Genomic DNA, 14,465 nt, shown 5'->3' with positions numbered 1-14,465 from the left:
AACAAACTGAACAAAAAGTTAACAGTACAATCTAATATGTGCCTACACAGAAGTAAGGCCCACTGAGTTCAACAGGACTTACTCCTGGAGAAGCATATATAGAATTAATTTGGGAGAATATATTATCTCTGGAAATTAAAATAGCTAATATATTTTAAAAGTTTATAAATAAATGACAATCTGTTACTGTGAAAAATGGCCATATATTAAAATCATATAACACACACAAACTTCTAAGCGGAGTGGGGGTTCCTGCAAAGGCAACTTTTTACTAATGTGATCCAGAACATTCCACATTATGACAGCTACCCCCGGATTCTTAAGTCATTTTGTGGGGGGGGGGGGGGGGAGCACTACATAAATACAATCACATTAAAATCAGTGGCAAAATTCTGTTGATTTCTAGTGATCTGGACTGCCTCTTTTACCACAGATCTCTGTGATTTCCTAACCAATCTCATTTGCCCAGGTTTTTCTCATTCTTCACATTTTTAGACTGTTGCTTTGCTTTCAGCAGACATGTGCTGCCTTTCAGGACTAACACTCCCAAGGTGCTCACAACATATGCTACAGTGAATTCTGTACATTTTAATAATTACACTCTAAAAATGTGTTAAATCTAGTCTGGCACTCATCTGCTCTATTTGTTTTGATTATATTGTTTCATTGCTTTTAAACCTTTATTGACTGATGTGAGACATTGTCAGCTGAAAAACAGAAAAATGAATGTCCAAAATAAGGTAAACAGATTGATAGTTCCATTGCTAGCTATATCCATTTGCTGGTATGGTATTATATACAATTGGTTCTTGGATACCTGGCCTCTCAAACTGCCTCCCACCTAAAAACAAAGAGATCATTTGCATTGTATGAATTTCTATGCGGGAAGACGAGAAATAGCTTAAGATGCAGTGGAGTAAGATTTTACAAGATCTGATCTAATTACATACAGGTGATGGCAAAGTCCACAACAATTCAGTGTACATTCCATCATACAGAACAATTATACACACAAGCTAGAACCACAAAGTGACTGATATGAATGGTGAACACGATCCATGCTTTCTTTGCAACACATGCACAAATGTCTTTGCTCCTTAACCCATTTGCCAACATTTTGACAGAAAGCAAAATTCATAATTTATGTAGCTCCAGTAGAACTGGCGTAAAGATTCAGATCAGCTGACTAAATTCTGGCAACTGGTTGGTTACAGCTTGAGGACGGTCAAATATTTTCAAGAATACTTATGTAGATGAGTGACACATTAGCTTTTATTAAATCATGGGGTCACTCAGCAAACAATATTGAAGGCTCCTTGCTTCCTAGTTCTTTGACACTCACATTGTCCTGCAACTTTAATCTCTCTCTGGAGAGTTTCTGCTCTTTCTCCTCCTAGTTAAGCCATACAGCAGGAGTGACCAGTAATTGGAGATGGAACACTCATTAGGGTAGAATCATTCAGTGCAGAGCTCAATGGACACAAATGGAAGCTTATTCCGATGGGCAGCTAATTAATCACCTTGGATAAGGGTTATGTCATTCAAGCTGCATTACAAATAAGCCATTTGCTGTGGTTGTTCCGCCACTTTGGTACTAATGCAATTTGAAAAGAAACAACTCTGAAGCACCTTTGTGGATTAAAAAAAAGTTTGAACAGGCTGGCAACAAGGTTTGTAAGCAGGAAATTTCTAATTTTCTCTTGCACTCAAGGGAGAATGCCACACTGTTCATTTATTAGACAAATTATTTATTGAGCTCTTTGCGGGCAATTACTGTGAACAATTTTTCTTTAGTTAGAATGACACAAGTTCCCTTAACTGTTTGCAAGTTTTATTCCACCTAAACCCCTTAGGACCTACAGAGTGAGAGATTACAAAGACATCACAGAGCAGGATAAGGAAAGGATTTAGGAGAAGGCACCAAGCAAACATAGGAAGGCAATAATCATTATGGCAAGGTCAGAAGTCCTCACCATACCTGCAAAGCTCTATAAAGCCTCAAGGAGGGATGGCATCTTGTTGTCTTTTCTAGAAGCAAGTAGTTGGTTTTTTTAATTAGCATAATTTTATTAACATTTGAAAGACTATTATCTAACAATATTTGACCAGTTAATTGCCAACCCTAAGTCAGAAATACTGGTTTGGAGTCACTATTTTTTCCTGGCATTTTTTTTAACAAAGATAGAAATAAACACATATTATTTGTTATATATTTTTTAAAGCCAGAACGTCTCCAATAAGAATGTGATGCCCGTTTTTACTTAATGCAAAGTGTCCTTGCATGCCATGCTGCAGAAAAACATTACTTACAGCCATGTAAGGTCAGAGAAAACAAACCTGCAGGATTGAATCAATAATTTAAAATTCACTGAAAGTAGAAATCAAGCACAATAATAATTTTTTTATTAAAAAAAACCACTTCCATGTTAGTGAAATAATTGGTTCCATGTCTGAAGTCAGTAACTACTAACCCTGTGACTGAATCTAGCCAGGGGTGGCTGCTATCTGGCCACAAAGGGCTTTTCCTTTCCTCACCCATTACCACTGCTGCTGCCTAAAGACAGTATTTTCAGGGGTGGCACCACAGCCACAGAATGGCTTCCCAGAAAGGTCTGCCTAGTGCCTACTCTGTGGTTTTATCCACAGCAGGTGATGAGGTCTTTATTCTCTCAGGTGTTTTAGCAACATTTTAGTGGTTCTTAGATCTTTTCACTGCTGCTAACCATCACTAGTTTTATATTGTGCCGTTTTATTTTGCTGTAGATCTGGTGCATTCTTTGATTTATGATTTCAACCATTACTGTAAGCCACCCAGAGCTCTATGGCCATTGGGCAGTACAGAACCTAGCAAGTACCGTATTTTTCGCCCTATAGAACACACTTTTCCCCCTCCAAAAATGAAGGGGAAATGTGTGTGCGTCCTATGGGGTGAATGCAGGCTTTCACTGAAGCCTGCAGAGCAAGTGGGGTTGGTGAGCACCGACCCCTCTCGCTCTCCAGGCTTCAGGAAACTCTGCGCAAGCCGTGGGAGCCCTCCCCCGGCTTGCGCAGAGCCGCCTCTTATCCCGAAGCCCCGGCGCGCTGGGCAGTCACGCCATTACTTTGGGTCGCTCCGCGCAAGCCGCGGGAGGGCTCCCCCAGCTTGCGCAGAGCTTCCTCTTATCCCGAAGCCCCGGCGCACTGGGCAGTCACGCCAGGGCTTCGGGTAGCTCCGTGCAAGCTGCGGGAGCCCTCCCCCGGCTTGCGCAGAGCTGCCTCTTATCTCGAAGCCCTGGCGCGCTGGGCAGTCGCGCCGTGGCTTCGGGTAGCTCCACGCAAGCTGCGGGAGGGCTGCCCCGGCTTGCGCGAAGCTGCCTCTTATCCCGAAGCCCTGGCGCGCTGAGCAGTCGCGCTGGGGCTTCGGGTAGCTCCACGCAACCCGCGGGAGGGCTCCCGCAGCTTGCGCAGAGCCGCCTCTTATCCCAAAGCCCCGGTGCGCTGGGCAGTCGCGTGGGGCTCAGGTAGCTCTGCGCAAGCCGTGGGAGGGCTCCCACGGCTTGCGCAGAGCAGTCTGTTCTGGGTGCTGGGGTCGGGGGAAGCTCAAGCTTCCCCCGACCCAGCCCCGCGCCTGGGGGGGGAAATAATTTTTTTTCTTTATTTCCCCCCAAAAAAACTAGGTGCACCTTATGGGTCGGTGCGTCCTATGGGGCGCAAAATACGGTAAATAAATACACTTAGGACAAGTTAAAGGGGAACTGTAGATGGCAAGAGGGCTGGTCACCTAGCAAATGAAACAATGGCTGTGCTCTCCCTCAACTTTCAGAGGCAGCATGCCTTCATATACCAGTTGCTGGGAATCACAAGCAAGGGAAGTGCTGCTGCACTCATGACCTCCTTGCAACTTCTCAAAGGCATCTGGATGGGCTTTGTGAGAACAAAATGCTGCATGAGATAGGCCTGTGGTCTGATGCTGCAGAGCTCTTCAGGTGTTAATAGCCCATTAGGTCTCCCCTTCTTACTTGCTCAGTTCCCTTGAATATGATTTCTGTCCCAAACCACCTTTTAGAATAATATCCCAAGATGCACTGCATCAGGATTTAAGCACATTGCATTATGGAGCAGAGCAACAAGCGCTGCACAACAAGGGTCATACAAAGACATCTAGTCCTAGAAAGATGGGGAGGTGGTAACAGTGCCTATTCCAGCAATTCCCAGAAACATATTTCATTCACTTACATTGTCACCTTCACTCCTCAGTTTCCAAAAGGGCTGGATGTAAAACCAGGACCCCTCATTCCCAGCAGCATCTAGAGAGACCCGCATAGCATTCTTCTCCAATAGGGCTGGCAATCTCTTATTCACTGTAAGGTATTTGTTGCTTTTTATGTGAAGTAGCTGTAAATAATAATAAAACAAATGAATGTATACATGTGTTCTGGATGAAGACTTTGGCCACAACTCAACCCACAATGAGGCCTCCCTTACACCAAAGGATTAATGCTTGTTGTAGCCAGCCAAGAACCACACAGAGGGATTGTCAAACACCTGGCTGGCAACAGTGCAAGCATTCAGCTCAGGAGGTCACAAGATATGTAGGCCAGATTTATAGCCATGATATCACAGTTAGTAGGGCAAACATATTTTTTGAGAGAAATTAAACTTACACATGAAATTACTTCTGACAGTCTGAAAAAACACAATGTTTTAACATATTTCAAGTGGGTTTAACAACCTGCTCATTGGCAAATCATTGTAACTGGGAATAATTTCAATTATCAAAACATCAGCTAAAAACAATCCAACATGGGAGTTTGCATGGCTGAAGGCGACATGTTATTCAGCAATCATAAAACAAGATGTTAGTTAGGGGGTTAAGTGTACGACTGAATACCCACCTGACTTTTTTTTGTCTGGTTAACCATCTCCAGGGGTAGCCAACATGACGCCCTGCAGACATTGTTGGGAGCAAACTCCCACCATCCCTGTGTTGGTTTTTCTTTATCTTAAAGTGGTGCATGCTCTAGTTATCTCCCGCTTGAACTACTGCAATGCGCTCTACGTGGGGCTACCTTTGAAGGTGACCCAGAAACTGCAATTAATCCAATATGGCAGCTAGACTGGTGACTGGGAGTGGCCACCAAGAAAGACCATATAAAACGGGTCTTGTAAGACCTACATTGGCTCCCAGTACATTTCCGAGAATAATTCAAAGTGTTGGTGCTGATCTTTAAAGTCCTAAACAGCCTCAGTCCTGTATACCTGAAGGAGCGTCTCCACCTCCATCATTCAGCCCAGACACTGAGATCCAGCAACAAGGGCCTTCTGGCTTTTCCCTCATTGCAAGAAGTGAGCTTACAAGGAACCAGACAGAGGGCCTTCTCGGTAGTGGCACCAGCCCTGTGGAACACCCTCCCATCAGATGTCAAGGAAATAAGCAGCTATCCTATTTTTAAAAGACATCTGAAGGCAGCCCTGTTTAGGGAAGTTTTTAATATTTAATGCTGTATTGTTTTTAACACTTGATTGGGAGCCGCCCAGAGTGGCTGGGGAAACTCAGCCAGATGGGCGGGGTATAAATTATTATTATTATTATTATTATTATTATTATTATTATGCTACTCAGGAACCAGGTTGGTTTCAGAAGTGTATGTTTGCAGGTTGACCTACTTAGCTGCACACCTGTGGTCTCTCGACTTTTTGCCTAATTAAAAGGGGAGTTACCGTATTTTTTGTTCTATAGGACGCACTTTTTCCCCTTCAAAAATGAAGGGGAAATGTGTGTGCGTCCTATGGAGCGAAGACGCCATAGCCCCCGCGACCCTCTCCCGGCTGGAGAGGTGACGCGTGGCTATGGCAGGAGCCTCTTTAGCCGCTCGCCACCTCTCCAGCCAGGAGAGCGCGCACGGGGCTAAAGAAGCCCCGCTTACCCTCTCCCAGCTGGAAAGGTGACACATGGCTATTGCAGCAGCCTCTTTAGCCGCGCGCCCTCTCCAGCCGGGAGAGCGCGCGCGGGGCTAAAGAAGCCCGTGACCCTCTCCCGGCTGGAGAGGTGACGCGTGACTATGGCAGCAGCCTCTCCGCTGCGCGCCTTTCCGCTGCTCCCCGACCTGCTCTTTGGGGCTGGTGGTGGGCTTCCCCCCGCCAGCCCCAAAGAGCAGGTCAAAAGGAACCTGAAGCCTGGAGAGCGAGAGGGGTCGGTGCGCACCAACCCCTCTCACTCTCCAGGCTTCCAAGGTAGCCGCCTGAACGCACCTTAAACGGCACCTTGTTTTAGAGGGGGAAAACAAGAGGGGGGAAATTCTCCCCCTCTCTGCGCAGCGCCTCCTGCCGCTTCGCTGAAGGGGCGCTGGGCAGAGAGGGAGAGAATTTTTTTTTCTTGTTCTCCCCCCTCTAAAACAAGGTGCGTCCTATTGTCCGGTGCGTCCTATGGTGCGAAAAATAGTGCACCAGGTGCAGAAGGGGATGTGATAGGATAATTGGTTAATTGAAACTCTATTTAATTTGATCAAATGTCTTGTAAGCTGCTGGTGAGGAGGAGTGATGGCTTGCAGCGTTTGGCTATTATGTTTTTGAAAATAAAACTAAGGAAAGATACTGTGGACAGCTTTTTATTTCTACGATCCATTCGCTGTGCACACTCTGTGTTGATGAAGAAGTTCAGCACCCTGATCATTGGCTGAGACTGACGGGAGTCCCCCAACATCTGCAGGGCACCATGTTGGCCACCCCGTACCACTCTATCTACTGCCTAATGACCATAATTTATGACTCCTTCCAAATTCTTCTGATTTTCAGTTTTGACATGCCCAATTTCCACCATATCTTCCTTTTTTCATTTGTTTCTTATGGTGACCAAGGGCAAAGGAATATGAGCCTCCTTTGCCTCTAATCATGTGTATTATTTATATAATGCCATAAATGTTGTTCTACTAAGTCAGGCTTCCTCAAACTTGGCCCTCCAGATGTTTTTGGCCTACAACTCCCATTATCCCTAGCTAGCAGGACCAGCGGTCAAGGATGATGGGAATTGTAGTCTAAGTATACTAAGTGATATAACAAAGAGAAAGGTCCCCTGTAAGCCCAGGTGCTTACAGTTTACATTTCTACACAAGATAAAGAGAGATAAGGGAAGGTGGGGTACAGAGGAGCAGGAGATGACACTGGGGTGGTGCAACTTGTCATGCTGCGCTGAGGAAAACAGTGCTTCCTGAAGCAGTCTCCCCTGCACTGTCGTTAAAGGCAAAGGAGCTCTGCCCTTTCTTCTCTGCCTCTAGGCCAGGCTTCCTCAACCTCAGCCCTCCAGATGTTGGGATCATGGGAGTTGTAGCCAAAAACATCTGGAGGGCTGAGGTTGAGGAAGCGTGCTCTAGGCAATGCTTGCTGATTTCACACATCAAAAAATCCGCTGTGGGGAACTCCCACTGCAGAGCTGATTGGTATGGCATGGAGGTATGTAATCTTTTCACACTCCATGCCATTTCTGATATATTTAAACTCCTGCTCACCTTGAGGTTTTGAGAAACTGACAGTCTAGTTTTCAAAGGCTCACCTGTATGACGTTGCTGTACTTCACAATTTCACCCAGCAGTTTCCTGTTCTCACATTCATTCTGCTTTTGTTCCAGTTCTGCAGCATGCTGCAAAATAGTCACAGTTTCTTGGAGTTTTTGATTTGTTTTTGTAGTTTAAGTCACAAACTGTTACATGAACTCAACCTCTCAAGCTTTAGCACTGGAGTGTGTGGGGATTTTTTTCAGATGGCGCACCAGATGGGTGGGGTATAAATAATAAAAGTATTATTATTATTATTATTATTATTATTATTATTAGGGGCAACCCTTCTGGGGGGCACATGCTAAAGGTGTGTGGAGTGAAAGGCAGAAGACTGGTAGGGCCAGATCCAAAGGTAGGGAGAACAACAGATAGAACTCTTACTTTCTCTTACTTTCTGCACTTAAAGGACTGTGATACTACTTTAAACCATCATGGATTCCCCTAAAGCATATTGGGAACTGCAGTTTATAAGGGGCTGAGAGATACTTATTTTCCTCACAGAGCTACACTTCTCAGAGTTACCTGGAAAGAGAGATCAATTGTTGAACCACTCTGGGAATTGTAGCTCTGGGAGATGATGAAAGGCAGGGCAGTGGGTGGGGGGAGCTGGGATGGGGCAAACACATTGGCAGAGACAATCCCACACTCCTACTTATGTAACAGCAACCCACCTGTCAGGAACTAGCAGAGGGACTCTGGCACACCCAGTGAGCCACCTCTGGGATTAAGAAGGGAGAGAGAATAGTCCTTAGAGGAAACAAAACAGGGCAGTTTTGAGTCGTCTAAATTTGCTGTTTCTCAGCCCAGTGGAATTACCAGCTGGTAGAAAGTAATTTGGGCTTAGCTGCTGAAGAACTAACAGCTGTGCATCATGGCACTAACAAACAGCTGCATAAAAAGGCAACAAAGACTGGGAGCTCAGGTGCCACTTACTTGCAGCTTCTTCAGCAATGCGGCTTCCGTGTGGTTCCCTTGTTTTGCTTGCTTGGCTTTCCAGTATTGTTTCTGTGCAGAGTATCGGTTCATAGGACATACCTTAAAAAGGCAGTCTGAAGACAAGAAAACAAAATCACGTTTGTTTCTTATTTCCTTGTAGCAGTCAGCTACGAGATTCTGCATATGTTTTTGATTAGAAAAATTCTTCCAAATTCCAGTTGTGGGGAATCACAAGCAGAAGAGTGCTGTTGCGCTCATGTCCTGCCTGTGGGTTTCAAACCAGCATTCTGCTTGGCTGCTGTGAGAACAGAAAGTTGTGCTAGATGTGCCTTTGGTGTGTTTGCATACAGAATGCCTTCAGTATTGATTAACACAGCCAGGCCTCAGGTCGTGCAGTAGACTTTAATAATAAGGCTTCTGAATTCAGCTCAAGACCACAATACCTCAAGGACCACCTGTTTCCATATGAATCTACCTGGACCTTGAGATCACCTTCTGAGGCCCTCCTTCGTGTGCCTCCTCCTTGAGAGGTTCAGGGGGTGGCAAAATGAGACCGGGGCCTCCTCTGCAGTGGCTTCCTGTCTGTGGAATGCTCTCCCCAGGGAAGTTCGCCTGGCGCCTTCACTATACACCTTTAGGCGCCAGGCAAAAATGTTCCTTTTCAGCCAGGTCTTGACTTGATCTACTTCTTACACCCTTTTTATGCTGGTTCTTTGGGGGGGGGGTATTGGGTTGTTGGTTTTGTTTTTGTTTTATGTATTTGATATTTTATGTGAACTGCCCTAAGACCTTCGGGTATAGGGTGGTATAGAAATTAAATAAATAAATAATAAATAATTCACTACTATCCCTTTTTTGTTTTGGTCTCATATTCACCGGGTGTGAAAAATAGTAAACAATAAAAGCTAATTTTCACAGATCTCTGCTCTTGGGCCACTCTAGAGCAAGAAGAGCTAACAGCTCAATAAATTTAGTGCTTTTTCATCTAGTCAGTCCTAGATTTTCTGCAGAAGTGATGAACCAGCAAAATGCAAGGAAATGTGTGGTGTAATTCAAACCATAAGGTTCCTGCCTTTGTAACTTATCCCAGCACTATAAAAAAAAAAGCTCCAATAGACAAGCGGAGAAGACTCACGAACAGCAGGTGTAGACATTAGAAAACTCCAAACAGGCTTTGGAAAGTACAGCACAATGTGACGTAGAAATTGGCAAGTCTTATAAAGCCTACTGACCACTTCCCCCTCCTTCTGATTCATGTGGGTGCAAATAATACTGCCACACACAGCCACACATACTGCCACACACAGCCTGCAACACATAGCAAGGGACTATGAGACACTGGACAGGGACTATGAGACACTGGGCATCACTCCTTCCTGTTGAAGGTTGTGGCCAAGAAAGAGTGAAGAAAATACTATGGCTGTGCAGGTGGTGTCGTCAGGAAGGATTTGGCTTCTTGGATCATGGTCTCTGCTTCCTTGAGGAAGAAGATGGGCTGCACCTCACAGTGGTTGGCAAGAATGGCTTTGCTAAAAGTCTCAAGATCAGGAGAGCTTTAAACTAGATCTTGAGGAGGGAGACAACATTACAAACAACAGAATAGCACCTGGCACTGGGGATAATAGCTTAATTGATGCACAGGAAACTGAGGCAGTGCTCCAGAAACCTGCTAAAGGGCAAGAAACTACAGGAAGGAAGCAGCTGGAGGGAACGACTCGTGGTTTCAGTTGTCTCTACACAAATACACAGAGTGTGGGAAACAAGCAAGACGAATTGGAGCTTTTAGTACAGGATTGCAAATACGGCCTGGTAGGCATTACTGAAGCCTGGTGGGATGAGACTCATGACTGGAATGTAGGAATTGAGGGGTATAACCTGTTTAAAAGAAATAGACCAAACAGGAAGGGAGGAGGAGTAGCATTATATGTAAATAATGTGTACACTTGTGAAGAAATCCATGACCTGGAGCATGGAAAGCAGATTGAGAGTATATGGGTAAAACTTGTAAGAGAGAGAAACAACAGGGACCTTATTGTGGGTGTCTGCTATAGACTGCCAAGCCAAACTGAAGACTTGGATGGTGCCTCACTAGAGCAGATTACCAAACATTCAAAAAGAAGAGATATAGTAGTCACTGGGGACTTCAACTTCCCCGATATCAGTTGGGACTCAAACTCTGCCAAGAATAGAAAGTCTGATAAATTCCTCCATTGCCTCATTGACAAGTTTGTTTCCCAGAGGGTGGAGTAAACAAACAGGGGATCATCTGTCTTGGACCTGATCCTCACCAATAGGGAGGAACTGACCAATGAAATGACAGCACTCGTAAGCTTGGGAGGAAGTGATCATGTTCTCCTGGGTTTCACAATACAGAGGCAAGGGAAAACTGAGCATAGTCGGAAACGCACTCTGGACCTCGGGTTGCGAACGTGATCCGTGCAGGAGGCACGTTCAAAACCTGCAGCGTTCGTAATCCGAGGTATGACTGTACAGAGGCAAGGGAAAACTGAGCATAGTCAGAAACGCACTCTGGACTATAAGAAGATAAATTTCAAAAAGCCTAAGGAGCTACTAGGTGTGATCCCGTGGTCAGAAATACTCAAACAGAAGGGAGCAAAGAGGATTGGAGTTTCTTAAAGGAGAAATATTGAAGGCCCAAATACAGACAATACCAACAAGAAAGAAAAGTGAGAGGCATCTAAGGAAACCAGTGTGGCTGCTATGAGCTTACAGATGAGCTGAGAGTTAAGAAGGGCATGTATACGAAATGGAAGAAAAGGGAAATCACAAAGGAGGAGCATACATGAGTAGCCAACAGTTGCAGGGGGAAAGTCAGGCTAGCTAAAGCTCAGAATGAGGTCAGGCTTGCAAGAGAGCTTAAAATTAATTTTAAAAGGTCTATTCAGCTATGTCCCAAGTAAGAAGAAGAACAAGCAAGTGGTAGGGTCCTCTGTATGAAGAAGTTGGAGAAATGTTATTGAGTAACAGAGAAAAGGCAGAACTACTCAACACCTACTTTGCCTCTATCTTCACCCAAAAGGAAAACAAGGCCCAACCTGGTGATAACAGAGTAAATGATGTAAGGAGGGAGCTGCAGCCCAATTTAGGAAAGAGGTAGTAAATGAATTCAAATCTCCATGGCCTGACGAGTTGCATCCCAGAGATTTCTCCATCCAGGCAAGCAAGAGGCATTATTGCAGTTCAAGGACAAATTCCAGCCATGCAAAAGCACCAGAAAAGGACATAAAGCAGAGGACAGTTTTGAGGCCTCAGATAGGACTGGCTGAATGCAAAGAAGTGGTCTGGAAAGAAAGCTCAGAGCCTGGGCATTAGTGATGGGACGACAATAAGAGGGCAAAGAGGGATCAGACTGGGAGGAGGAATTGTTGGAAGCAAGTCTCCGAGACCACAAAGTGAAATGAAGAGGGAATAGCAAAAAGAGACAACAAATGAGTTTCTGGTTGCAGGGGAAGGACCCAAAGGAGGAGGTCTTGGAGAGTGGAGAGAAGGTGCGGATCTTCAGTCTTTGCAACTGCCTCATTGAAGCAAGACCTACTGAGAAGAGTTGCTGTGATAACTAGGCCTGCACTGTTTGGGTGACTTTTAATAATGAGCTAACTTATTTGACAGTGGGTGTTTTATTGCTGGCCTGCTTCTGTAGGCTCCTGACACAGAAATACCCAAATGACTGCATCCCCCCGCCCTCCGCCCTGAGATTCCCTGTGCCTGACTTAACACCATCAGGACCACAGTGGGGTAGGGATAAAGGAAATGCACATTTGAGGCTCCGTGAGCCACAGTCAAACATACATAAGGACATTTCCCTCACCATACCACACCCTCTTGCCAACACCCGCAAGTGACTCCAATGTCAATTTCTAAGGTGAGGGTTAGAGTTAGTTTTAATGGAAAACAGAACTTTGAGACAGAACTTTGGATAAGGAGTTTTTCACTCTGGGAAATTAAACACAAAAGCAAAAGGAACACATTTCCTCACAACTTCCCTGTGCCTTGGCAAACAATTCAGCAACAATCTGAGGCAGGTGATTTGGAATTTGGCATGTATTAAGTTCTCCTGTAGCCAAAAGCAATTGACAAGTTCAGCTTTGTTTAATGGAAAAATCAAAAACACCATGTTGAGCTACAAAACAGAAACATGAGCGTCAGTGCCCATCTTAGAAACAAAAGGGCAGCATGCATGAAACAACAGGGAAGGTGCACAGCCTGGGAGTCATTTTGGACTCACAGCTGTCCATGGAGGCGCAGGTAAATTCTGTGTCCAGGGCAGCTGTCTACCAGCTCCATCTGGTATGCAGGATGAGACCCTACCTGCCTGCAGACTGTCTCCCGCTTTGCAATGCACTCTACGTGGGGCTACCTTGGAAGGTGACCCGGAAACTGCAACTAATCCAGAATGCGGCAGCTAGACTGATAACTGGGAGTGGCCACCAAGACCACATAACAGTCTTGAAAGACCTACATTGGCTCCCAATACGCTTCTGAGCACAATTCAAAGTGTTGGTGCTGACCTTTAAAGCCCTAAATGGCCTCAGCCCAGTATACCTGTAGGAGCATCTCCACCCCCAGCGTTCTACCCGGACACTGAAGTCCAGCACCGAGGGCCTTCTGACAGTTCCCTCGCTGCGAGAAGTGAGGTTACAGGGAACCAGGCAGAGGGCCTTCTCGGTAGTGGCGTCTGCCCTGTGGAACGCCCTCCCATCAGATGTCAATGAAATGAACAACTATCTGACTATCAGAACACATCTGAAGGAGGCCCTGTTTAGGGAAGTTTTTAATGTCTGGTGTTTTATTGTATTTTTAATATTTTGATGGAAGCTGCTCAGACAATTCCCATTATCTGCTCTCGGCTTTATGGAACAGGCTGCAGCTCAGTGGCAGTGCAGGCAGAAGGTCCCAGGTTAAAAACCATCTCCAAGTAGGATAGAGAGTGTCTCCTGCCTGAAACCAAGCTAATCAGTGTAGACAATATAAAACTAAATGCACCCGTGGTCTGACTCAGTATAAGGCACCTCTTAGGCTCCTGTCGGCTTTGCAGCTCAGCATCCATCTTGGAGCCATAAGTATGATCTTCCCATAGGTTTTGGTTATTAGTAGGCTTGATGGCGCATCTTGAAATGAAACTCAACCTGCACAGGAGCCAGGATGAAGGACAGAGAAGCTGCTGAATCCTCCTCCCATCTGATAATTTTGACACTGAATCAGCCCGTTCCCTGCCCTGTCTCGTCCAAATGGGCTTCCACCTTCCATAAGACGCGCACACATTTCCCCTTAATTTTTGAAGGGGGAAAAGTGTGTCTTATAGAGCGAAAAATACGGTAACTGAGTCTGTGAAACTCACAAGTGCATATGACAAAACCCAGGATCTAACTTCAAAATATATAAGATATGTATCAACTTAGGCAAGAAGAGGATCCACTGTATTTCTACTTCTAAAATTAACTCTCAATTTCATACCTCTGAATTTCTTAGGAGGATTGCAAAGATCACCTGCCTCTGGTTGAACCACGCATCTGTCATCCACCAGCCTAGAAGAAAAAGCATAATGCATAGACTTCATTATTATTTTCAAATTACTGACATAAGTGAAGTCAACATCTCCAAAGAATTTCCATTGAATTTTGATGCAAATCATGACACAATGCTGCAAAGAAAGAAGTATTCTCTCCAGGTCAACTTACTAATGCACGGTTCTGTCTAGAAACTTCAAGGCAAATAGTTTTACTCTTCATTGCAGAAGAAATTTTGGCAAGCTTAGAAATGTTTAATAGTTTTATGCTTTTTTAAAAAAGTAAAGGTACCCCTGCCCGTATGGGCCAGTCTTGACAGACTCTAGGGTTGTGCGCCCATCTCACTCAAAGAGGCCGAGGGCCAGTGCTGTCCGAAGACACTTCCGGGTCACGTGGCCAGTGTGACATCGCTGCTCTGGCGAGCCAGAGCCGCACACGGAAACACCGTTTACCTTCCCGCTAGTAAGCG

At 45.1% G+C, this 14,465-nt stretch overlaps 2 protein-coding genes across 9 annotated transcripts in view; one reads left to right on the top strand and one right to left on the bottom strand.

The window, feature by feature from the left end:
* Positions 1-14,465, top strand: part of NUDT5 (nudix hydrolase 5) — a 1,423,229-nt gene that overhangs the window by 960,656 nt on the left and 448,108 nt on the right. The window lies entirely within an intron of this gene.
* Positions 1-14,465, bottom strand: part of ITPR2 (inositol 1,4,5-trisphosphate receptor type 2) — a 320,952-nt gene that overhangs the window by 281,928 nt on the left and 24,559 nt on the right. For 7 of the 8 annotated variants that reach the window (XM_083399206.1, XM_083399209.1, XM_083399210.1 and 4 more), the window contains exons 2-5: positions 13,944-14,014; positions 8,466-8,581; positions 7,529-7,615; positions 4,216-4,374 (exon numbers count right to left, since the gene is read on the bottom strand). In XM_083399206.1, coding sequence (XP_083255332.1) covers positions 4,216-4,374; positions 7,529-7,615; positions 8,466-8,581; positions 13,944-14,014 — 433 coding nt within the window. Of the gene's footprint in view, positions 1-1,978; positions 2,029-4,215; positions 4,375-7,528; positions 7,616-8,465; positions 8,582-13,943; positions 14,015-14,465 lie in introns of those variants that run through there. The other variant, XM_083399211.1, reaches the window with a different exon arrangement.

Source organism: Podarcis tiliguerta (assembly GCF_965153285.1).
Source record: "Podarcis tiliguerta genome assembly, chromosome: 10".
NCBI lineage: Eukaryota > Metazoa > Chordata > Lepidosauria > Squamata > Lacertidae > Podarcis > Podarcis tiliguerta.
This window is presented reverse-complemented; position numbering and strand designations above follow the sequence as displayed.